General features: G+C 42.6%; 1 protein-coding gene across 1 annotated transcript in view; it reads left to right on the top strand.

Moving 5' to 3' along the window:
- The first annotated feature begins 7,360 nt into the window (after window positions 1-7,360).
- The window catches only part of Acadl (acyl-CoA dehydrogenase long chain), a 32,176-nt gene continuing 14,062 nt past the window's right edge, over window positions 7,361-25,474 (top strand). Inside the window, exons 1-5 of the mRNA XM_085698810.2 lie at window positions 7,361-7,513; window positions 16,379-16,534; window positions 17,882-18,019; window positions 18,468-18,632; window positions 22,887-22,953. Coding sequence (XP_085554936.2) covers window positions 7,437-7,513; window positions 16,379-16,534; window positions 17,882-18,019; window positions 18,468-18,632; window positions 22,887-22,953 — 603 coding nt within the window. The 5' untranslated portion in view covers window positions 7,361-7,436. The remainder of the gene's footprint in view (window positions 7,514-16,378; window positions 16,535-17,881; window positions 18,020-18,467; window positions 18,633-22,886; window positions 22,954-25,474) is intronic.

Here is a 25,474-nt window from a genome sequence, read left to right as displayed (position 1 = left end):
CCAGATCAAAATATCAAGTCAGAAATAGTACTTGGCTTTAGACTATAGACAAACGAAATTCCTTTGTCGTTTAATCTATTTTAACATCAACTTTAAAAACCCCCGTGTTGTTTATGAATTCTGGATTAGAGGATATTGAGATCAGGATTTTCCTAAATAGTGTTACTAAAGGAGGCTTTGACATTATCTGTCTAGTTTTTTCTCTGATGGAAAGGACAAGAAATGAAGAGAAGAGATAATTATCCCATTCTCTCCCTCTTGGGGTCAAAAAAAACAATACAAGGACCACTCACACCGACCAATAGAAAAATACAAGGATTAGCAGGATCAGCTGCTGCAAACACTTCCTAAATGAAGGCATGGGAACTGAATCAGAGGAAGGGTCAGGTTCTCTGGTTTTTATGTTTCTGTGGCAACCGGGTAGAGCATATCCTCCTCTTAGATTTAGGCCAGCAGACACAGTCATGACATTACTGTGTACTGGCTCCTACTGAGCCCAGAATGGATTCTCCACATATTTTGGTTTAGCTTCACAACAAGGGTGTGAGGTAGATGCTATTAATATCTCCATGTGACAAATAAGGAAAGGAGACACAGAGAGATTAGGGAACTTCAAGGTAAGATTTTTCAGCCTCAGTCTAGAATGTTCTTGCCCATGTGTTTCCTATTATGCCATAAGATAAGATGAAAAGGCGAGGAAGTCAAGATGACCACTGCTCAGCTACATTCTTTAACCTTTTAGATCATTTTATCACGGCTGATTCTACACTTAAAGGCTGGTTTGTTGCATGTATGTGGAAGGCCTGAGTTCTAGCCCCAGGAACACACACACACACACACACACACACACACAGAGAGAGAGAGAGAGAGAGAGAGAGAGAGAGAGAGAGAGAGAGAGATTGCACTTCCTTGTTTTTATTTTATAAAAAGGAATCAGTAACTTCATGACAAAGAAACCTGAAGAACAAGATCTTAACCAAACTTGACTCCAATTAGCCTTAGTGAAGAAACAGAACAAGACCGAGGACTCATGTGGTTTGCATTAATTCTGCCACTAGAAACACTGGAGATAAAACAAAAAGCAAAAAATTCAAACACAAGCAGATTAAGTTACTTCTAGAAGGTGAACGATAAACAAAGACAGAAAGAAAATGAAACTAAAACTAAGCAAGCCAAACAGAACAGAGCAGGGCAAAGCGAGCTGCTCCAGGCTAGCTGACACCTTGTGCATGGTGACCTGAGCATGGTGAGCAGAGGAGGAAACTCTTCTGGGGTGGAGCCGTCATTGCTCAGTGTGCAGTGTCCGCTAGGGCGCACAAGGCCCTGAAGTTCATTCCCAGGACCAGAATACAAAACCAGGCCTGGGTGGGGTTCTGTATCAAAGCTCATTGCAATGAGACGATGTGACTGGAGATTTGCTGAAACTGGAAGCAGACTGTAAAGCCCTGAGGAACTAACATGCCCTAAGCTGGGCATGGTAGCACAGACCTTTAACCTGCCGCTGTTTCCTAGTGGCAGAATGCAAATTATGTGGGTGTTTGGAAGGCAGAGGTAGGTAGATCTCTGTGATTTCAAGGCTAACCTGGTCTACCTAGCAAGATCCAGGTCAGTCAGAACTACTTAGTGAGAATCTGTCTCAACAAATACATTAGAGTTCTACTGTGTTAAATGTCTATATCCAATAGCTTTACTATGATTATTAAGGTAATTCTTTTGTTCTTAGGAAATAACAGGAGAAAGAAGGAGGTCTTCAAATGGCTCAGACAAACCTCTGCATGTGCAACAAATAAGTGGGAACGTTAGTGTCTGAGGAATGGGCAAACAGGAGAGTAACTTTTGCCCATGTCTGATGTTTTTCTCAGTAAGCCAACAAAGTAATTTGGATGTAAACATTGATGTTGAGCTCATTTAATTTTGAAAAATGAAAGAGAGACAGGAGATTGTCTAAGCTTAGGCTGCCCAATAGCAGGGTTAGAAGCCAAACAGCAATCTGGAAAGCTTGCCATTTAAGGTAGTCTAGTCAGAGTTGAAACCACCTGGACTCAGGTGTCAGTCAAGCAGTGTGGAGAAGCAAGAAAAGATCACTGGGTCTTATGTTTATGCAAATGTGTATTATAATAAAGCAGGTCTCTGTATACGTTGATAAATACTTGACTGTGAAATCAGAAGATTTCCCTAAGGACTTTGCATTAATTCTTAGCCTCTAAAGAAATGTTCTTTGAATGTGTACTACTAGCCCTACTAGAAACCAGCAGACTAGAATATAGCTAGCTGTGGGTTTAGAATTGAAGCGCATCATTAAGGCCCAGTAATCCCAGAGACATCCTCCGTAGACCTGTCTCAGCGCAGCCTTACGTGACACTATTGGCATTTATTCACTGAAAGGGGAGAGAGGCGTGAGGAGGGTTTGATTGTAAAGGATCATCTTGAGCATCCTTCCAAAGGGCAGAGGCCAGTGCATGCACAGGTAATGGCGAATCATTCCCACACCAGTTATGTTTTAAGGGGTTATTTATTTTGGGGGGTAAAACTTACATACACCATAAACCGTCAGGAAGGGTGCCTAGTCGCTGGAGCAGGAGCCAGGAGCAGGAGCCGGGACCAAGCTCCGGAACCAAGAGGACCGAGCCGAGATCTGTGGCTCTTTTTAAAAGAGAAATATACCACGCCCCAGTGGGCTGGTATTTCAGCAACTATTGGCTGAAGCAGCGGAAGATACTCCCGCAGCACCTCCCCCTTTTGTTTAAGAGAGTTCTAAGCCTACTACGAAATTATATACAATAAGTACAAACCTACACAATTATATACAATAAGTACAAATATCCTATTCTAACTAGCTAAAGTCTTGTATAATAAATAACTTGGCCAAGTCATGAGAGGAAAGTAGCTACATTTATCTAGTCTTCAACCCCATGGAAGATCCGAGAAGGGAAATAATGTTACCTGAGTAATTAGGAAGTGCAATCAAAGAACTTCCAAAACATGCAACAAATCACAGAGACAACTGGCTACCTGGGCAATCACCAAAGACCTGTTTGCAGCGTTGAAGCAACCAACTTTGACTAAGGCCTAGAATAACTGACAGATTATTTTTAACAGGCAAGAGATTTTTCAAAACCATCTTACCCTGTCTTGGCAAGATTTAACAGTTCTGTTTATCCATTTCCGGATTTTATCCATTTCCAGATTTTAACAGGCAAGAGATTTTTCAAAACCGTCTTACCCTGTCTTGGCGAGATTTGACAGTTCTGTTTATCCATTTCTGGATACCGTATATTTGTCAGTAGTTGAGGTATGGGCAGTTCCTTACCCAGAGGCCAGTTTTGTCAAGAAGACAAGCTCCAAGTGGAGTGTCTTTGGTGCTCAACAATCTCTCGGGAATAGGTTGGTGTGGCCAGGAGTGATTGTGTCTCACTACACAGAACTCTAAGATTAAATTAAATGCCATTTTCTACAGCTCTTCGAAGAGGTTGAAGACTATTTATATATAATCTCTATGTATCTAAAGAACCTGATTAGTCTAACCATAAATATGACAGACATAGATGACTATTGATCTACAATTCTTAACATGTAACTAACTTAAAGACTAAGAGAATAAACAACTGTGCAATAAATGAGGACAATGACCTCCAAATGTAAACAATAAATATCAATACATAAACAATATATGAGTATCTTAATCAGAGGTAGAAATGTACACTGCAATATGGTATACATACATCAATACAATATATATCAATACATAAAAATGTTTTAAACAGGTAGAAGCATGCATACATATAATATTCAATATATGCCGATGTAATTATGTATAAACAATAACTCACAAATACCATTATTATCTATCCAATTATCCACCCTTTTTTTGGGGGGACGTCATCTGTAACATGAGGGGGCCGGCTTGTTGGGGTTTCCATCCCGCCCGGTACCCCACAACCGGCAAATCCCAAAGAGAAATCACACACAGGACTCCATAAGGTTATAAACTGATTGGCGCATTAGGTCAGGCTTCTTGTTAACTCTTATAACTTATGTTACCCCATTATCCTTATCTACATTAGCCACATGGCTCCGTACCTTTCTCAGCTGGGCAAGTTACAAAGACCATCTTTGGTGGTCTGTGCAGGAGTGGCTGAGGGAGCTTCTGCTTCCAGAATACTCCCAGTCTCTTTGCTCCACCCCTACTTCCTGTCTGGCTTTCCCGCCTATACTGCCTGCCTGGCCAATCAGCGTTTTATTAAAATATGATTGACAGAATACAGACAATTCTCCCGCATCATTTCCCTCTTTTTTTTTTTTAAACAAAGGAAAATACCCATAGTCCATTTGCTGGGAAGGTGGGCGTAGTATTTTAGACTACTTTCTGCTGGTTGGGGGCGCTGATGATCTTATGGGGACCTAAAGAAAATTTAGAATTATCATCAAGTCCTGACTGGAGTATCCTGTGAGTCTTGATCATCTTAGGCAGCAGTCTTGAATCTGTTCTGAATGAAGAACTCAGACATCTGGGCCATCTGTTTCTGTCGGAGATTTTTTTAGGTGACCTTTCTTGATCATACCGGATTTTTCTTAACTCAGAATGAATCCACAACCTCTCATTTTCTGTGGAAAAAAAAGCAAAATCTCTTCTCCAAAGTAACATACCTTTTGACTTCAGTTTTGAAGCCAAGGTTATTTTCAAAATACCTATCTTGGGTTAGTTTAGCAGCATTTATTAACAAAAGTCTTTTAGCAGCTGTTGCTCCTTCCTCAGCATTCAAACAATTTAAAGAGAGCATAATAGCACACAGTATCAAGACTCTCTGTGTATTTTCCATATTTATGCGGCTTTACTTTAACCTCTATTTCTTTTGTTTTTACTTTTACTTTTTGAGACAAGTTCTCTGTATATCTTTGTCCTGGAATAACTCTGTAGATCAGGCTGTCCTTGAACTCACAGAGATCCTTCTGTCTCTGCCTCCCCAGTACTGAGCTCAAAGGTGTTTGCTACCACACCTTGAACTCACAAAGGATCCACTTGTCTCTGCTTCCCCAGTGCTAGGATTAAAGGTGTGTGTTACCACACCTTGAACTCAGAGATCTGTCTGTCTCTGCCTCCCAGGCATTGGGATTAAAGGTGTGTGCTACCACACCTTGAAGTCACAGAGGTCAACTACCTCTGCCACTTAAAGTCTCAGAGGTCAACGTACCTCTGCCTCCCAGGCATTGGGAGTAAAGGTGTGTACCACCACACCCTATTTCTCCCTTTCTTTCTTTTTTTATTTTTAATGACTTTAACCTTTAGCCTGCATATATTTTTAACTCACTGTAAAACATTTAGAGGGTTTTTTTTTCTCTTTGAATCTCTCTTTACTGTATATCTCTCTTTTTCTGACCACTTGAGTCTTTAAGAAGAGGATGAAAGCTGTGGCTTTGACGGCTAGATCCTCGTGGCTGAGGTACCAGCCAGAGCTGTGTTCACTGCCACAACTCTATGGTGTTTTAAGGTCCTTGCCAGCAAGCTGCAGCATTCTGTTCACAGACCACACTCAGTCGGACTGCCTGCCTGAAAGAGTCAGAGTTTGCCCTGGCAGGACAGCCCAGAAAGCCAGCATTTTAAAACGGCACAGCTTTTTTCCTGCTACAGCTGAAAACCGAAAAGCATGTGTTCAGCTTTTCATCAACACCGTTTAAGTGTTTCGTGACAGGACCTCTTAAAAGAGCTGCAGGGTTTTGCAGCTAAAGCTGAGTCAGGAAGCCTCTCTTAGATAAGAGTATTTGCTTGCCTTTAGCAAGCAGAGCAGACCTGAAAAATTGCTGCTACCAAGAAACCATGCATAATGCTGTTATTTTGTTCTAGAATTACTTCCCAAGCTGTCTCAGGCTTTATGTGGATACAGTTGCCCCATGTTGGGCACCAAATAACGGCGAATCAATCCCACACCAGTTATGTTTTAAGGGGTTATTTATTTTAGGGGGTAAAACTTACATACACCATAAACCGTCAGGAAGGGAGCCTAGTTGCTGGAGCAGGAGCTGGGAGCAGGAGCCGGGACCAAGCGCCGGAACCAAGAGGGCCGAGCCGAGATCTGTGGCTCTTTTTAAAAGAGAAATAGACCACTGCCACAGTGGGCTCGTGCTTCAGCGGCTATTGGCTGAAGCAGCGGAAGGTCCTCCTGCAGCACACAGGTGAAGAACTTAATCAGCAAGGCTTCTGGGAGCTGAAGTGCAGCGGAATTTCATTAGACACACGACCTTCGGAGGGAACTAGTGGTTCACACACTCTGGGGCCTAAATAACCGAGGAGGCTGGGGGTGGGGTTCTTATGGGTAGAGTGAAGAGCTGAGTTTGAATCCCCTATGCCCCTTCACCCATGCATTAGCTGGATTATTCTGAGTTTGGAAAGCGAAGCCCTAGGGGATCGGAGACAAGTAGATCTCTGGAGCTCACTGGCCAAACAGGCCAGACAAATCTATAAGCTCAGGGTTTACTGAGAAACTTGGAGAGCTACTGATGGAGACGCCTGACATAGACTGTCAACTCCATGTGCATGCACACACACACACATGCACACACACCAAGATGTATATACACCACATCTACATACACACAGTAAATAATAACTATAATCTAAAATATTTTTAAAAATTAAAAGAGCGAACAAGACTTCATGCCTTCCCAGATTGTTGGTTCTGTGGAGTACTAAACTTTCTTTTTAAACTTTTCTGTATGTCTTCCTTTCAGAAAGCTGTCAGTCGTTGGTTTCTAACCCAAAATATCTTTCTCTCATTTCAATATTTCAGATTCGGTGACTGTTCTCCTTGAATTAGAAAGGCCCCTTACTTTGCCTCCTTAGAAATCTAATCTGGACATTCTTGGAGTTCAAATCCTCTCAGGCAGTCTCTAAGCCAAAACGTCAAATTCATACACTTAATTACCACAAATTTCGTTGAACTTTAAAAAAGGAAAGAAAAGAAAAAGAAACGACCCTATACGCCTATACGAGTTCAAGTACTATTGTAGAATTAAACCAACTGTTAAGTTTTTTTTTTCGTATCAAATATATTTCCCCCTCATGGCAGCTACAAATTTTGCAAGGAAAAAACAAAATAAAACAAAAGCCGGCACAATTCTTTACAGAGAGTATTCATATAGTTGTCTATGTGAAGTGAGCCTTCCAGTGTTAGGAAATGGATTTCCTGCACATTTCTGTGCGGATCTTTGGGGGTGTTTGGGTGCTCCACAAAGCGGTCAGGACCCTCTGGGGGGGCCTTCCCTCGCTCAATCCCGGGGCGGGACGGGGACGTCACAGACCCCGCCCGAGCTGGCGGCCCCGCCCTGCGGCCGCAGTTGGCTGGCCCCGAGGCCCGCCCCGTCGCCCTGCCGCCCGGCTGTCCTGCCTGCGTCCGCTGCGCTGCAGAGCCCGACTCCAGTCCTCCTCCCGGTGTCCCGCCATGGCTGCGCGCTTGCTGCTCCGCTCCCTGCGCGTCCTGAGCGCCCGCTCCACGCCTCGCGCGCCGCCCTCCGCCCGGTGAGTGCGGGTGCAGCCTGGGGTGCGGGCAGCCGGGGTTGCGGCGTTCGGGGGATGGGGTTGTGGGTGTGGTGAGCAGCGGCCGAGCCGGGGCAGGGCGACGCGCTCGGGGCCTTCCCTCCGGAACCTGGAGCTGCCCGTTGCGGCGCGAACTCGGGGTGTCACCATCCCACTGCCCGCCACGGACCTCCGCACCCCAAAAGGCAAAGCTCCGGCTGAATGCTCGCTCCGGGCCCGGGCCCCGCCCCGCGTCCTACCGGGTGTCCCGGCCGGGAATTGGCTTTCCCAGCTTTGCCCCAAGCAGAGGCGGTCACAGTTCGGGCGCGCCGCCACCGAGTAGCCGAGGCCTTTGCCCCAGTTGGAACGGGCTGGCGACTGTCAAACCTGACCGTGAACTTGGGACTCTGTGCGGAGTCGCGGGCCGGAAGACGGCTGCAACATTAATAATTCCGACTCCAGTGTCTCGATGTGGGCCCCATCTGATAAATTAGCTGTGGATTTATTAGCAAATCCTTAAACTGATTAAATGTAGAGGGATTAATGGGCAGCTTGCAAGAGCTTTATGGACTATTAAGGGTGTTTATGTTAAGATCAAAAGTTTTACCTATCCTAAAATCCATTCATTGGATAAAGCAAACTGGAAGCTCAAAGCCTTGTTAATTAGGGAGGCAAGACATTTAAATAAGCTAATTAGCACATTGTTGTGAAGTACCATAAAAGTGTGGTAATGCTTACCCATGGGGACGGGGGAGGGGAAGACGAAAAAGTTCGAAGGACTTTAAGAACGGAAGGTTTTCTAGTCTCAAGAATACTCTGAAAAAGGCGATATTCTGCCTTTTGATCAGGTCTTTTTCGCGCTCTTAAAATTAAAGACCGCCCATAAGATCTTATTTTGATTCTCTTGTGGGGAGGAGACTCTTGGAAAATAGTCAGGAGCTACAGTTTTACCGTCATAGGTTTCTTAAAACTTTTACGAGCATTATGGTGAACGATCTTGTTGAAAGCCTTCTGATTCTGCATTTATGGAATGAGGCCTAGGTGAAGCAAAGAGCAAGTACTTACAGCCAGCTCCCAGGGCCTGAGTGTGCTTATTTCCTTTCTTCCTCCTTGTTTTTATGTAAATGAGGCTTTAAAGAGATAGCACACAGGCCGGGGAGATGTAGGAATTTGAAGCGTGGTTTGAGCTATTTGGTGAGACCCTGACTTAAAAATCAGAGAAAACAATAGACTAACTTGATGTTTGTTGATTTATTCAGTACAGGTGTCTCAAAACTGAAAATAGATATTCCAACAAACTTAACTGCCAAGTAAATGTTTTGGTTTCTGTCCACTGCGCCTTCCCTTCAGCTCAGGAAAGAGTTTATGCTTGGTGCATTTCTTTCTCTCTGTTTAGAAATATTTCAGAAATTTTCGTGTAATAGTTTAAGATCCAGGCAAACTTCCACATAAGTTCTGTCTCTGTATTGTTAAACAATCCCTCGTAAATCTAAGAAGCACAGTATCCTGATCCTAGCATTGTTTCTATGTGGAGGGAAGACAAATGTATGGGAAAACTGTATGGAAGAACGCTTACTTTAAAATGTTTATCTAGCCAGGTGGTGGTGGCAACGGCAACGCAAGCCTTTAATCCCAGCCCTCAGGGAGGCAGAGGCAGGCGCAGCTCTGAATTCAAGGCCAGCTTGGTCTACAGAGTTAGTTGCAGAACAGCCAGAGAATGACACAGAGAAACCCTGTCTCAAAAAAAACAAAAACAAAAAAAACAAGGTTTATCAAATAGAAACAAAGTGAACTTTTGTCTCGTTAATATGACATGGTTGTGATCTGTGTGGCCACCTGCAAGTCTTGTGCCCCATTCTCTCTGGTCTTTTGAAAATTTGGCCACCAGTTTGGTGCGTCTAGTGAGCTTTAGGAGGAGGTGAGGCCCTGCTGTGTGGACATTTCCAGTTTGGTTTCTCCTCTTCATGTCTGTGATTCAAATGTGAGGTCTCAGCTTCCTACCCCAGCCACATGTTTACTGTCGCGCTTTCTCTTCCAGGATGGTGGAAGACCTTCCTCCCTCTAGAACTATAAGCCCAAATAAACCCGTTCTTCTATGGCGATGGTATTTTAGCAACAGAAAAGCGAGTAATATATATTTTCATTATCCACTCATCTCTTGTTGGACTTGTAGGCGTATTCCATTTTCTGGATTTGAGTACAGGAGCAATGAATGGGTGTAAGAATCTCTGTGATACTCTGGAAATCAGCACGGCAGGTTCTCAGAAAACTGGGAATCAATCTTCCTCAAGACCCAGCTCCTCAGCCAGCTATACCACTATTGGGCATATACCTAAAGCATGCTCAATCAAACCACAACAACCCTTGCTCAACTGTGTTCATAGCAGCTTTATTCATAATACCCAGAACCAGGAAACAACCTAGATGTCTCCAAAACGTGACACCTTTACACAATGGAGCATTACTCAACTGTTAAAAACAATATCTAGAAGATTAAAGGCAAATGGATAGAACTAGAAACAATCATTCTGAGTGAGGTAACCCAGACCTAGAAAGACAAACGTGGCATGTACTCACTCATAAGTGGATGTTAACTGTAAATAAAGGATAACCATGCTACAATCCATAGTCCCAGAGAGGCTAGGTCATGAGGGCCCAAGAGGGGGACGCATGGATCTCCCTGGCAGGGGAAATAGAAGAGAGCTCCTGGGTGGGCCGAGGGGGATGGGAGCATGAGGGATCAGGTTGGGGCATGGATGGAGGTGGGTGAGAAATGACTGGAAAGGAGATGCATTTGGGGACCAGGCAGAAACCTGGTGCAAGGGAAACTCCCCCAAATCTATAAGGATGACCCCAGCAAAGGCTCCTAGCAATAGTGGATTCAGTAACCTGAATCTGCCATCTCCTGTGATCGGATTGGTGGCTACCCCAGTTATCGTCAGGGAGTCTTCATTCAGTGATGATAGAAACAAATGCAGAGACCCATGGGGAAACATTATCCCTAGCTCAGGAAATCTTGCTGAAGAGAGGGAGAAAGGATTGGAGAAGTCAGAGGAGTCAAGGAAACCCCGAGAAAACCTGGCTCATAGGAACTCAGAGTCTGAACCAACAACCGTGGAGCCTACTACATGGGACTAACCTAGGCCCTCTATGTATATGTGACAGTTGTATAGCTTGCTCTACAATTAGAACTCCTAATAATGGGAGCAGGGACTGTCCCTAAGGCTTTGATTGGTTTATGGGAACCATTTCCTCACAATGGATTGCTTTAACCAGCCTGAATACAAGGGAGGTGCTTAGTCCTCCCACAACTTGGGATGCCATGCTTTGATGATACTCATGGAAAGCCTGTCCCTTTCTGAATGGGAGGTAGAGGGAGGGAATGAGAGGAGAGGCGAAGGAGAAACTGTGGAGTGTTTAGGATATAAAATAACTAAATTAAAAGAAAAAAAAACAAAAAGAAACTGTGATAGGATGCACATCTCTGGGCATGTGCGCAGGAGTGGTATGGCTGGCTCATATGGTAGTTCTGTTTCTAGTTTTCTCTCTTTCTCTCTTACTTTCTTTTCTTTAAGGACACCTCTACACTGTTTCCAAAGTGGCTTGGCTAGTTTACTCTCCCACCATTAGCAGTGTGTAATGGCTTACCCACATCCCAGCCAGGGGTAGTTGTTCCCTTGTGTTCTTTTGTTGTTGTTGTGTCTGTTTGTTTTTTCAAGACAGGGTTTCCCTGTGTAGCCCTGGCTGTTCTGGTACTCACTCTGTAGACCAGGATGACCTGGAACTCACTCTGTAGACCAGGCTGGCCTCAAACTCACAGAGATTTACCAGCCTCTGCCTTCAGAGTGCTGGGATTAAAGGTGTGCGCCACCATGCCCAGCTTGCCATTTTGTCTTCTTGATGGCCCTAATGACTTGAGGTAAGGTAGAATTTTAAAATAGCTTTTAATCTGCATTTCCCTCATGGCTGAGGACATTGAACACCTTGTGAGGCCTTTAGTTTTTAGGTGTTTCTTCTTTTGACATCCTTCTATTGTTTCATAATCCATTTTGTAATTGGGTTGTTTGATTTATTTTGTATCTCCGAGACACTAAGCCTCTGTAAGATGTAGAGTTGGCAAAGATTTTCTCTGTTCTGTGGGCGGCTGCCTCCAGTTGATTGACAGTTTTCTTTGTTGAACAGCGTCTTAGTTGTTGAACGGCGTCTTAGTTTGATGAGGTCACATTTGTTGGTGGTTGATCTTATTCCTGTGCTCTGTGCTACCAAAGTCCTATTTAGAAAACCCTGAACCATAACTGTGTGTCGAAGAATACCCCCTTTTTCCTCTGAGAGCTTTGAGATATCGACCTTAAATTGAGGCACTTGATCCATTAGGAGTTCAGCTTTGAGCCTGGTCAGAGATGAGAATCTAGTTTTAGATGGTTCCCCAGCACCATCTTCTGAAGATGCTGCCTTTTCCTCAATGTATACTTGTTGGCATCGCTACCAGAGATCAGGGAATTGGAGTTGCCTGCATGCGTGTTTGTGCCCCATGTTCTCTTGTTTGTTCTGCTGCCATATTACTATGCTGTTTCTATCATAATGGCTCTGCCGTGTAACTTGCGGTCGGTGTGATGGTGCCTCCAGCAGTTTCTTTTGCTCAGGATTGCTTTGATTATCCTTGCTGTTTTGTGCCTCCATATATTATTTCCTCCATATATAATATATAAAATAAATTTTAGCATTTTTTCCATTTCTTTGAAAAATAACCCAGGAATTTTTTTTGTTGGGGTTGCATTGAATTTGCAGATTGCTTTTGATAGAGTAGGCATTTTCATAATATTAATTCTTCTGAGCTGTGGATATAGATCGCCTTTCCGTGTTCTGTCATCCCAGGTTTCATTTCTCAGTGTCCTAAGGCTTTCACTGTAGAAGTCTTTTATTTCCTTTGTTAAGTTTATTGCTCGTGTGTGTGTGTGTGTGTGTGTGTGTGTGCACGCACACACGCGCGCGCGCATGCGTGTGTATGTGTACTGTGAATGGACTTGTGTCCCTGTATTTTTTTTCTATATGTTTGTTAATGGCATATAGGAAACCACTGAATTTTGTGTGTTAATTTTGTATCTTGCTACTTTGCTGAAGGTGTTTATTAGCTCTGAGAGGGTTTATGCATTTTTTGGTAGTTTTTAAGGTTGCAACAGAGATACTTGGACTTTTTTTCTATTTACATCCTATTTATTTTGTTTCCTTGTCTTATTGCTTAGCTAAGTTTTCAAACACTGTATTAAATAGTAGAGAGAATCACTCTGTCTTGTTTCTATTTTAACAGGAATGGTTGATTTTTTTTTTCTATATTTAGCATGATACTGATTACAGGCTGTCACATATAGCCTTCATCCCGCTGAGGTATGCTCTTTTTTCCCTATGACTTTTTTTATGACTTTTACCATGGGTGGTGGGGGGGGGGTCTGTGCTCTTCCAGAGCTTGGTCTTTAACTTTTCTGTTAGATCTTTGTCTGGTTTGGGTATTAACTTGTTTCAGAAACAAGTATTAATGTTTTATCAAAAGTTCCTAAGTAATTTAAATCATCAACTCTACTTTGTGTAATTAAGAAATGGATCTTTTCTAGAAAAAGACTAATGAAAAAATGGGTCCACCCAAGAAAGAGGCAAACCTAAGTTAGAACTGAACACCCAGCAGAAAAAAGTTATCTCCACATTTTAATATGTATTAACTTTTTGAGAGACTCAGCATTTATACAAATTGGTGAAAACCAAGAAAGCAGCAGCAATGGGGTTGTATTGACTGAGGTTTTCTGTCCTGCCTGGATCTCACAGTCATTAAATCCCAAAGAAATCACTCAGAGGTCTACATTAATGATAAATTGATTGGCCCACTAGCTCAGGCTTCTTATTAACTCTTATAACTTATATTAGCCCATTATTCTTGTCTATGTTAGCCACGAGACCGGTACCTCATTCAGCAAGGCAGTCACATCTTGCTTCTTCTATGGCTGGATCAGGACTACAGAGGAATGGGCTTCCTTCTTCCCAGAATTCTCCTGTTCTCATTGACCTGCCTCTACTTCCTGTCTGGTTGTTACATCTATACTTCCTGCCTGGCTACTTGCCAATCAATGTTTATTTAAAATATAATTGACAGAATACAGACCATTGTCCCACACCACTTCCACCTCTTTAAAAAAAAAAAAACAAAACAAGAACTCTGAATCTAATATCCTTTGTTTAGCTTTTCTCCTGACCATTAGCCATAACGACTTGTAACCAACATTCTAAACAAAGGAAAATGCCATAGTCCATTTTTTGGGAATGCGGATGTAGTTTTCCAGGCTACTTCCTGCTGGTTGGAGGCACTGATAATCTTATGGGGACCTAAAGAAAATTTAGAATTATGATCAAGTCCTGACTTGAGTATCCTGTAAGGCTTGATCATCTCAGGCAGCAGTCTTGAATCTGTTCTGGATGTAGAATTCAGACATCTGGGCCATCTGTTCCTACCGGAGATTTCTTAGGTGGTATTCCTCGATCAAACTTGATTTTTCTTAACTCAGAATGAATCCACAGCTTCTCATTTCCAGTGGAAACAATAGCAAAATCTCTTCTCCAAAGTAACATACCCTTTGACTTCAATTTTGAAGTCAAGGTATTTTCAAAATACCTATCTTGGATTAATTCAGCAGCATTTATAAACAAATATCTTTTAGCAGCTGTTGCTCCTTCCTCAGCATTCAAACATTTCAAAGAGAGCATAATAACATACAGTATCCAGACTCTCTGTGTATTTTTCATCTGTACATGGCTTTATTTTAACCTCTATTTAATTTTTAATTTTTGGCTTTTTGAGACAGGGTTTCTCTGTGTATCTTTGGCTGTCCTGGAACTCACAGAGATCCACCTGCCTCTGCCTCCCAAATGCTGGGATTAAAGGTGTGTGCCATCACACACCTTGAACTCACAGAGGTCTGTCTGCTTCTCCCTCCCAAGTGTTGTGATTAAAGGCATGTACCACCACACCTTATTACTCTCTTTTTTTCTTTTATCTCTCTCTTTTTCTGACTACATGAGTCTTTAATTTGTTAAGCAATATGGGTAGGATTAAAGCTGTGACTTTGACGGATGGATCCACCCCATTCCTTAGCTTTCTAAGATTCCATCCTCATGGCGGAGCTACCAGCTGTCGCCATGTTTATTGCCACAACTCTATGGTATTGCAAAGTCCCTGCCAGCAAGCAAGCTGCAACAGTCTGCTCACAAATCACACTCAAATGCTCTGTAGCCAGACCTCCTGCCTGAAAGAGTCAGAGTTTGCATTGGCAGGATGGCCCAGAAAGCTGGCATTTTAAAATGGCGTGGCTCTTTTCCTGCTACGGCTGAAAACCAAAAAGCATGTGGTCAGCTTTTCATCCACACCATTTAAGTGTTTCATGGCAGGAACTCTTAAAAGAGCTGCAAGGTTTTACAGCTAAAGTTGAGTCAGGAAGCCTCTCTTAAATGAGAGTGCTTGCCTCTAGCAAGCAGAGCCCACCTGGGAGAGTGCTGCTATTAAGAAGCCGTGTTCAACTCTATTCTTTTTTATCTAGAATAACTTCCCAAGCTCTCTCAGGCCTTTAAATAGATTTGGTCAGCCCCATGTTGGGTGCCAGGGTTGAGGGCAGCTAGTGAGCACTGAGGTCTCATTGCAGCCTTAAAAGGGAAGAACTTCATGTCTATTACTGTATGCATCTGCCTTGGCATCCAGGCTCATGTGATAGCCACAGGCTTCCAGAACATCGCTTCCATTGATGACTGGCCAGGTTGGCCACCATATTGCCATCACCTGTATGTTTTGAGAGAGGATCAATCCTTAGACCCTCATAAGCATGGTGGCCAATCTCTTGTGTGAAACATGGTTTGACCTTTACTAAACTAAGACTAGAAGATCTTTAAGACCTTCGTTGCTCTCTGGAGCTCTGTATCCGATAGCAACTGCTTTGAACAAATGTATGGGATGTGAGCCTCTCTCTAAGAGTCCAAGTAGGATCCAGCATACCTGCTGAAACCAGCTCCCAAACTATGCTGAATGCATGGCCCAGAACACACTGTCAGGCATGGGAATCGTAATTCACGTCACAGTGAAGGGCAAGGTCACCACCAGGATTAATGGACTAACCCCGTTCTTAAAACCCATATATTTGTTTTCAAATACAGTAATTTTTCTTTAAAGAAGTTTGAAGATGTGCGGAGGGCTGTCCTCCTAATGGGAGCTCAGGAAAAACAAGACAAAACCCTGAATACAGCTGAACTGAGGGAACTGAAGAAAAGGCCTTTTCTTCAGTGGAGAAGGAGAGGGATGGAGGGAAGAGGGAAGTGTCTGCTGAAGATCCTAAAGAATTCCATACAAATCCACACAGAGTCTGTTGGGCATTTTGATTGATACTGCACTGTGGCGGTGACATTGACAGTTCACATCGTATGCTCCTGCTGTTTGGAATTGTGATTCTGGATGCACTGCTGCTTTGGGAGGGTTTGCTTGTTGTTTTGAAAATTGTATGTGACGTGAAAGTTTGCCACTGTTATTCAGTTGTGGTGCTTGACTTTTAGGTTTAGTCCATATGCTGTTTGGAAACAGTGTACTCACTCAGCTCACATCTGCCGTTAGAGCGAGGCATGCTCCACATTGCAGACTTCTGAATGGAGACAGTTGAACTGGGACAAAGTGCTATTTTCTTTTCAATTGTGGTGGGAGGGTGGGGGAGGGGGTTGACAGGGTCCAGGAGGTGAGGAGGTTCTGCCAGAAGCATATCTCAGGGTTCCATGTTACTCACTGGTATTCATTTGGATATCAAGAGTAAAAGTTGATTCAATTTTCCTAATGCGTGTTTCTTCAAGATGTTCTCATTCTGGAGCAGAAGCACGCCTGGAAGCCCCTTCTGCTAAAAAATTAACTGATATTGGAATCAGAAGAATCTTTTCCACGGAGCACGACATTTTCCGGGAAAGCGTAAGGAAGTTTTTCCAGGAAGAAGTGGTTCCTCACCATACAGAGTAAGTGCCCTGCTCCCCCACTTTAAGGTCACCAGGAAAGGACCCTTTCCTAGGATGCCATGCGTGGGATGCAGAGCGTGCTCTCTCTGCCTGCTCACTTTTGCTTACCGTAATACTGCTGAGATCATAGATACCTAGGTTTGGTAAATATTTTATTATTACCGCTACTACTATTAATTTTATTTTTTGAGTCCTCATATATCACCCTATATACCCGACTGATCTTGAATTCTTGGGCACAGATCTTTTCTTCTCAGGTGCCAGAGTGTGTGGGGCTGTAGACTTGTGCCATCACATTTGGCCTTGTAAAGTGTGACAGTCAAGAGTGAGAAAGTTTGTGGATTTACAAAGAAACCCAAGAAAAACATTTAAAAACAAGTGAAAAAAGTCAAAACCTATGTCCAATTGTCAAATCCTTAGTCCATTTATAATCTTTCTTTTTCTGTTATGAATGAATTAAAGTATGTAAATGTTGAAAGGGCAGCATAGTTCCCCTTGGTAGGCCATTGGTCACCTCTAAGTATTTTTATCACTGATTTTGTTTTTAAAAAGTCCTATAGATTTATGTGTATGAGCATTGTGCTCGAATGCATTTCTGTATATCCTGTGCACCTTGGTCCTGTAGTTAAGGATAATTATGAACAGCTGTGTGGGTTCTAGGGATGGAACCCAGGCCCTCTGCTCTTAACCACTAAGCATCTCTTTAGCTTCCTGTACCAGTATCTCTTGATTAATCATTTTATCATTGAACAAGATTTCATTTGTATTAAAATAGAACTTTGTTGTGTTTCAAAATTCACTAATTTTACTATATCACAAATGGATTTTAAATATTAGTTAAGAACAGCTTTTATGATATTTTTTTCTTTTGAGACATGTCTATGTAGCTCTGGCTGACCTGGAACTTTCTGTGTAGATCAGGCTGACCTCAAATTCATAGAAATCCGTCTGCCTCTTCTTCCCAGTGCTGGGATCAAAAGTGAGCACCACCATGCCCAGTTTAAATTCAGTATTTTAAGGAAATATGTGGAAATCAATCTTTTCAAGTTCTGTTAGGGAGATCTCATGGCTATGTGTTAAAACCTAAGCTTGTACCCTAGAGCGTCAAGTACCCATGAGAGCAGTAGGTATACATTATAGGTCTAGTCAGTAGATCAAGATGGGGCACAAGGTGGCAATGATAAGGAAGACAAAAAGGAGAATGACACAAGAGCCATTGAAAGGCCTGTGGCCATGTCATCTGTTACTTTAAATTAAGGACATCTTCCTACACAAACCTCAAGTGCCTAGTGTGGCCATTTCCATAATTTTCAGGAAGTTTGTTTGACGTTAAGTTTGTTTTTGCAGATGGGAGAAAGCTGGAGAAGTGAGTAGAGAGGTGTGGGAGAAAGCTGGCAAGCAAGGCTTGCTGGGCGTCAACATTGCAGAGAAACATGGCGGGATTGGTGGAGACTTGTACTCAACAGCGATTACTTGGGAGGAGCAGTAAGTATGGAGACATTTAAAGTGAGGTCTTGTTTTGTAAGCTGTCCTTCAGCCATGGGGCTTAATCATAAAATTTGCAAGGAAAACAGTAGAGAAAGTTCATAAATTGACTGCAGTTACATTAGAACGCATCCCCAGGCTGTTCCCCATACTACGACAGTTGCAGTGCTGGATAATAGACTTGTAGGCGGTCAGTGTTTAATCTCTTAGTTCATCAGATGAGTGCCTGTGGGGCAGCGGCTCCTAAAGCGCCATCACCACATTAGAGCCACAATTTAAAGGTAGTGAAAGCAGAGGTGGCACTTGGGAAGTGGTGGTCTTGTGAGAAGGCAGCTGCAACCACCCAGCACAGTGAGACCTTTGTTATGTTAGGCGGTAAACTTGAAAATTAGAGAAACTTAACCAAGTAGCTATTTCATGGTTCCACTTTCTTCTCTTTTGTTCTAAGAGCATACTCAAACTGCACAGGCCCTGGGTTCAGTCTCCACTCAGATATTGTCATGCCCTATATTGCAAATTATGGCACAAAAGAACAAATTGAACGCTTCATCCCCGAGATGACAGCAGGCAAGTGCATCGGCGCCATAGCAATGACAGAGCCTGGTGCTGGAAGGTAAGTCAGCATTTAGCTGGTTTTAAATTACCAGAAACAGTATCCTAACAGAAAATATTTGCTAGGTGTACTCCACAGCGCTCCATAAATATGGGTCCTGCATTCATGGATTTATTCTATCTCAGATTGAAAATATTTTCATCTGTACTGAATGTGTAAACATTTTTCTTGTCATTAGTCACTAGAACGCATAGCAAGTATTTACACAATATTTACATTGGCCTGGGTTCTATAAATAATCTGGAAATTAAAATTTAAAGTACACATGCATATGTATATAGATTCTGTGCAGCTATCTGTAGGTTTTGGTATCTGGGAATAGGGGTCCTGGGACCAATTCCCCAAGTCCCTATGTGTACTAGGTGATGGTTGCAGTTTTTAGGCAATTCTGAGCTATATATCAGATGAAAATGAACACAGCATATTCACAGTGTGAAACTACAGTCAGAAAACAAGCATTTTTATATGCAAATAGTGGCAAAACAGTTGTAATATCTTCTATGTTTAAGATGTAATTGTGGTGTAATGAAAACAGTAGTAATGAATGAGGTGAGTCTTTAGCAGATGTATTTTTTTTTTAAGTTGGATGTGTTGAGTGGGATGTTAAAGATGCCTGTTTGAAATTCTTGGACACAGGCTGTGGAGGCTGTGCATCTGAAAAAGAAGAGTGCCCTAAACCAAAAAAATTTTGAACAAGAAGAATGTCAAAATGTTGAGAAACAAGGACACATGTATGAGAGGGAAAGAATAGAGGAGCTGGGACACAGTTTGTTTTGCCATATGTCAGAGATGGGTTAGGTTTGGCCTCGTAGAAAGGTTGCCCTTGCTGGACCCGTGAGGTGACTCAGCACGTAAAGATGCTTGTGTTGCAAAGCCTGGCAACCTGAGTGGAATGTGCATAAGATGGGAGGAGAAGATGAGCTCCACAAGTGTGTGTGCCTTGGCACACTTACACACACACACACACACACACACACACACACACAGTGATAAAGATAGAAATAATTTTGTAAAATGTTTGCAGTTGCTGGAACCATTCTGCTTCACCAGCCCTTCCTCTCCTGTGCCCACAGACGACTTGGTTGTATTTGCACGATGCTGTGGTTTTCAGTGTTCTCACACTGATTTCTCACATCCTTGTTTGGCGATAGGAATTCATATAAGATAGAGAATTATTATGGCCCCCAGGTTAGGAGGAAAAAGAAAATGAGAATGTTCTTTTAAAAGAAGTATATACCGCAAATTGATGATTGCTTTGTATTTGAGATATTATGACACCAGGTCTGTAATATGGAAATTCCTTGGTCTCAATGTTAGAATCAGGAAAACTGAGGAATACTTGAGGATGCTCAAGTATCTGTTAAACCATTTTCTCTGTGTCATGTGTACCATGGCAAGTTTAAAGGGCAGCCACGAACCTGTTTCATTACCTTTCACCTGTTTATGTCCCTGCATGGAAGAAGCAGGCTTTGTTATTCTTTTATGTGTTCGTGTCTGTGTGATGTCTGTGTGTGTGACGTCTGTGTGTGAGATGTCTCTGTGTGGGTGATGTCTCTGTGTGTGATGTCTCTGTGTGTGTGATGTCTGTGTGGGTGATATCTGTGTGTGGGTGATGTCTGTCTGTGTGATGTGTGTGTGGGTGATGTCTGTGTGTGGGTGATGTCTGTGTGTGGGTGATGTCTGTGTGTGTGATGTCTGTGTGTGGGTGATGTCTGTGTGTGTGATGTCTGTCTGTGTGGGTGATGTCTGTCTGTGTGTGTGATGTCTGTCTGTGTGTGGGTGATGTCTGTCAGTGTTTGTGATGTCTGTCAGTGTGTGTGATGTCTGTCTGTGTGTGTGATGTCTGTGTGTGTGATGTCTGTGTGTGGGTGACGTCTGTGTGTGGGTGACGTCTGTGTGGGTGCCCATGGAAGCTGGAGAGGCTGAGGTGAACTGCCAGGTGTGGGTGCTGGGCTAGAGGAGCCATCTCTCCAGGCTCTGTTTGAACAATCCATGTACAGATTTAGGAACCGATCCTAATGGTGAAAATTATAACATTGAGGGCTGGAGAGATGGCTCAGTGGTTAAGAGCACTGACTGCTTTTCCAGAGGACCCGGGTTCAATTCCCAGTACCCACATGGCAGCTCACAACTGGTCTAAAGATCGAGTAGCAGGGGATCTGACATCTTCACACCAATGCACATAAAATAAAGTTAAATAAACCATAAAAAAATTTAAAAAATTGTAACATTGGACGTCAACATGATTTAGCCTTTAAATGAGTTTCACTCACATTTCTCAGGCCTAGAAATCCACATTTGGTATACTGGACCCAAATCAATGTATTTGCTGGGCCATACAGCCCCTTGAAGGTAAAGAAAGAGCTCACTCCTTTCCCGTCTTTTCCTGGTGGCTTCTAGCATTCACTGACTTATTACCGAGGGTCATGTTGCTGTCCCTCTCCTGAGGATATCTGTAACATTTAGATCTTATCCATGATAGTCATTCTGCCTTAGAAATCCTTAAGTTGGCCACATCTGCCAGGTGCTTTTCCAGATGGTATAATGCAGGTGTCCTGGTGTTTTTGGAATGGTGGGTAGTATTATTTATCCTGATGTAGAAAGTGTTTTTTAAGGACTATGGAGTATAAAAATACATGAATCACATACAATAATGTAATATGGATTAATTATACACTGTGCTATTAATTGTAAAGTATTAATGAAAGTGAAAAACTAAAGATTGGGCTGGTGAGGTGGCTCAGTGGGTAAGGATGCCTGCCACCACGTCTGATAACCTGCGTTTGATCTCCTCTCCCGACCCACATGGTGGAGGAGAAGTGACTCCTAAAAGTTGGCCTCTGACCTCCACATGCATGCTTATACACACATGCATTCGCATGTACACAAGCACACATACTACACTAAGTAAAGCATGTAATTAAAAAAAAGCCCCTATGTAAATGAAAATTATCTTACAAGGCTGGTTGTGGTGTATGCCTTTAAACCAGAGACAGGCGAATCTCTCTGTGAGTTCAAGGCCCGCCTGGTTTACAAGCAGGTTCCAGGACAGCTGGAGCTACATAATAGAGAGGCCCTGTCTCAAAAAACAGATTATCTCACAGAAAAATATTAGCTATAAAGATCAAAACCATGGTTTTATTTTTATAAAAATACATATAGTACATATGTGTTTATATACATTGGAAAATATTAAAAGGGTGTATTTTAAGAATGTTCATTCAGGAGATAAATTATTTTTGAAGGCCAGGCCTCATGGTAGCCACTTGGAATCCCAGTGCTTGTGGAGGCTGAAGCAGGAGGATTCTTAGTTGGAGGACAGGCTGGGCTACATAGTGAGTTCTAGGACATCCTAACAATATAGCAAATCTTGCGTCAAAAGACCAAAAGTAAATGGATATATTTCTTCTTTGAATAATGTTCTTTTATATTTTTAAGTTATGTGTACTTATATGAGTGTGGATGGATGTGTATGTGTGAATTTAGGTTCCCAGAAGGTCAGAAGAAGTTATCGGGTTCCCTAGAAGCTGGGGTTACAGGTGGTTCTGAACCAACTACTGCCGATTCTGGGAACCGTCTGGGTCCTCTGAAAGAGCCACCAGTGCTCTTCACTGCTGATATTTAGAAAGATGCACTCCTTTTAGAGTTGGTTTGTTAGGAGGAAGGCAGTTGAAAAATGTTTAACTTTTTAAGATTTATTTTATATATATGATTGTTTTTGCCTACATGTATGTATGTGTACCACGTGTATGACAGGTGTCCATGGAGGTAAGAGGAAGGTGTTGGAACTGAGCTTACGCATGGGCATGAGCTACCATATGGGTTCTGGGGAACTAGACCCAGATCCTTTGGAAGAGCAGCAAGTGCTCTTAACCTCAGAGCCATCTCTCTAGCCCCTGTCCTTTAAATGCCTATGTTTTTGATGAAAGATAGTAATAAGAACCAAATAAAGGCAGGTAAGTACACGTTGACTCATAGTTTAGGGAGTTAGCAACCCTTATTAGCATGTCACCATTGTCTACTTTGGAGTTCTTAAATATAGTTGGACTTCTATGAGTCATATGGAGTCTGGTTAGTTCATTAAATCTTCATATATTCATTCATGTAAGATCTTTAAAGTGTGTCAGATGTATTTTTAGTGCAATTCTGTGACCATTTCTAATATTAGGATTTTTATTTTATATGAGACTTTACGCAGTAGTTTTAACATAATTTGATTATTACCAATTGATTGTTCTTTGTTTTTCATTGTAGTGACTTACAAGGAGTAAGAACAAATGCCAAAAAATCTGGGAGTGATTGGATTCTCAATGGAAGCAAGGTGTGTAGAGAAGGGCTTCTCTTTCTCTAGTCTGCACATACCTGATGAGATGATCACTCTAAGGACTTGTTTGATCAAGTGGTCCCGTAGATCACTACGGGAATTGTTGGAGTTTTCAGAGTAGTAAGACATTTACAGTTTTTATATGGCAGAATCTATAGCTAGCCTCTTCTATGTTCCTTGTTGCTTGACCTTCTACCAACACTGTGAAGGTTCTTTTAGCTTCCAAATAACTCTTGACAAGCCAAAAAAGAGACGGAGAAGGAAGGAGAAGGAGGAGGTGGTGGCAACAGTAATGAAGAAAAAGGTTTTGTTGCCCCAGAGTGGGACAAACAATGAACTTTATGCTGATGAAAGACTGGGTGAAGGTGGGTGTGGTTTCGTCGTGCACACCTTTAACCCCAGCGCTGAAGGGGACAGAGACAGGAGGCTCACTGAGACTTGCTGGCTACCAGCATAGGTGAAAAATGCAAGCCCCAGGTTTAAGGAGAGACCCTGTCTTAAAAGAACAAGGTGGAGAGTGATGGAGGAGAAACCTCACACATATGTAAACAAATAAATAGTAAATAAATTTTATAAAAACAGATTAAGAGCGAGCTGGAGAGATGGCTCAACAGTTAAGAGTCCTGGTCCCTCTTCTGGAGGGCCTAGGTTTCATTACCAGCACCCACATGGTGTAAATCCACTTCCAGAGAATCTGCTCCTCTCTTCTGGCTCCTGTGTGTACAGCATGCGTGTGCACAGACATACATGCAGGGAAAACTACCCGAACATAAAATGGAAAAAAGAAAGATTGAAAGAAAAGGTTTCAAGTGAATATCAGAAAGTTTCAAAGAGATCTTAAGAGATAAACATGTAGGCGATAGGATTTCAAGAATCCTCCGGTTCTTCTGAGAATCAACTTACTGATAGACTTTGAGAACTCCTCAAGCAGGTACAACTGGCTCAAGAGCAAATATATGCCTGAGGAGAAATGCTCCAGTTGACTCAACGTCAAGGAAAGATGTTTGTTTTTAATACAAGGCCTGTTTGTGGATGAATTTTCTTGTTTGGTTGCCTTTTTTTTTTTGTGCAAGTGTTTGCACCCAGGGTTTTTCTAGAATATTGCTAGATTTTATCACTCTCCTGGTGGTGGGAGATGGGGGACATTGTTATTGTTTGGGCTGTTTGTGTTTTTAAGGCAGGGTGTTGCTAGACAGCCCGGGAGGCTTTGAACTCATGATCCTCCTGTGTTATCTGCCCAAACATATGCAGCTGTGCTGTGTTTGTTTTTAAATTTTTTTCTATATGCTTTAAGTTAATGCTTTTATCTTTATAAAATCAAATAATATTGTGGTACTGTCAGGTTCCTTAAAATCTGATTTTCTAACTTATGTTGTTAGTGTCTAATAACAGTTTGTTTTCTGATGTGAGTACTTCCTGGACAGGAAAACAGCTGCGGTACAGAATAACTTTGGAAAAATGTGGAGAATTTCTCACTCTTTTTCTGTGGTCATGTGGATTCTCCAAAAATTGAAGACAGTGTGTCTTGTATCCTAGATAATTTCCTCTTATAGACTGTTGTGAATCACTGAAATTATTCAAATATACTTGAAGAAGCAGTGTCCTAGGCGTTGTGGATATGGAGAGAGAGTGCCTACTATGTTCAAAGCCCTGGTTTTGATGCTGTAGAAACCAGAACATCTCATAAGCCTGGCGTGGTGAAAAGGTGGTGGCACATTAGGAGTGCCTAACTCGATGTGGAGGCCTGAGAAGAATTCTAGGTGATGTGACCTTAGTCCGACCTAGATGAGTAGGGCTCACTCTGTCAGAGTTAGGAAGGCCTCCGAGGGGAGGAAGTGCAGTTTTCAAGGGCTCGGGTCTGGAAGGCCTTAGAAGGTGTTCAGGAGAGCTGGGGCGGGGACAGAAAATGGAGACCGCTAGGACGAGAGAAGAGGTAGGAGATGGAAACCGCCCTCTGTTTGGGAGAGTTTAATGTGCCTGCCCCTAAGGGTTTAGAATGCGCCTGGAAACCTAGCTGTCCAAGGATGCTGGAGTGTGGACATGGTGAATCAGGCTGCCTTTGAACGGCCCCTCTGAGAACCTGATGGGTGATAGCGTTTTAGTGAGAGCTGTTATAGAACCTTGTGGAAGAACTGGTGAGGGCTGGGAAAATAAGGTAATGTCAGCAGGAGAAAAGGAAGTAAGCAGACTCAAACGGGTAAAGCGAACCAGCGTGAATCATGCCCATCTGAACGTGAAGCAGATGATAGTGTAGTTGATCAAAGCATCCGCTGCTGTGGAGGGTAAGTTAATAATCATTATTGGGTAGGAGTATGGGATGGGAAGGATGAGCCGTGGTCATGAGTCATTTTATGGAATCCAGGTAGGCGTGCAGGTCAAGATCATATCAAGGAATGTGGCTTAACTGGGCTTGAAGGTACACACCTAGCTTCCCTTTATTCCCTGCACTCTGGAGGCTGAAGCAGAAAGATCTTAAATTGTAGGCCAGCTTGTACTGCACAAGTTGAAGCCAGCTACC

The sequence above is a fragment of the Myodes glareolus genome, chromosome 1 (genome assembly GCF_982192425.1).
Source record: "Myodes glareolus chromosome 1, mMyoGla1.1, whole genome shotgun sequence".
In the NCBI taxonomy this organism is placed as follows: Eukaryota; Metazoa; Chordata; class Mammalia; order Rodentia; family Cricetidae; genus Myodes; species Myodes glareolus.
Note: the sequence above shows the minus strand (reverse complement) of the source record. Positions and strands in the feature narration are given on the sequence as shown.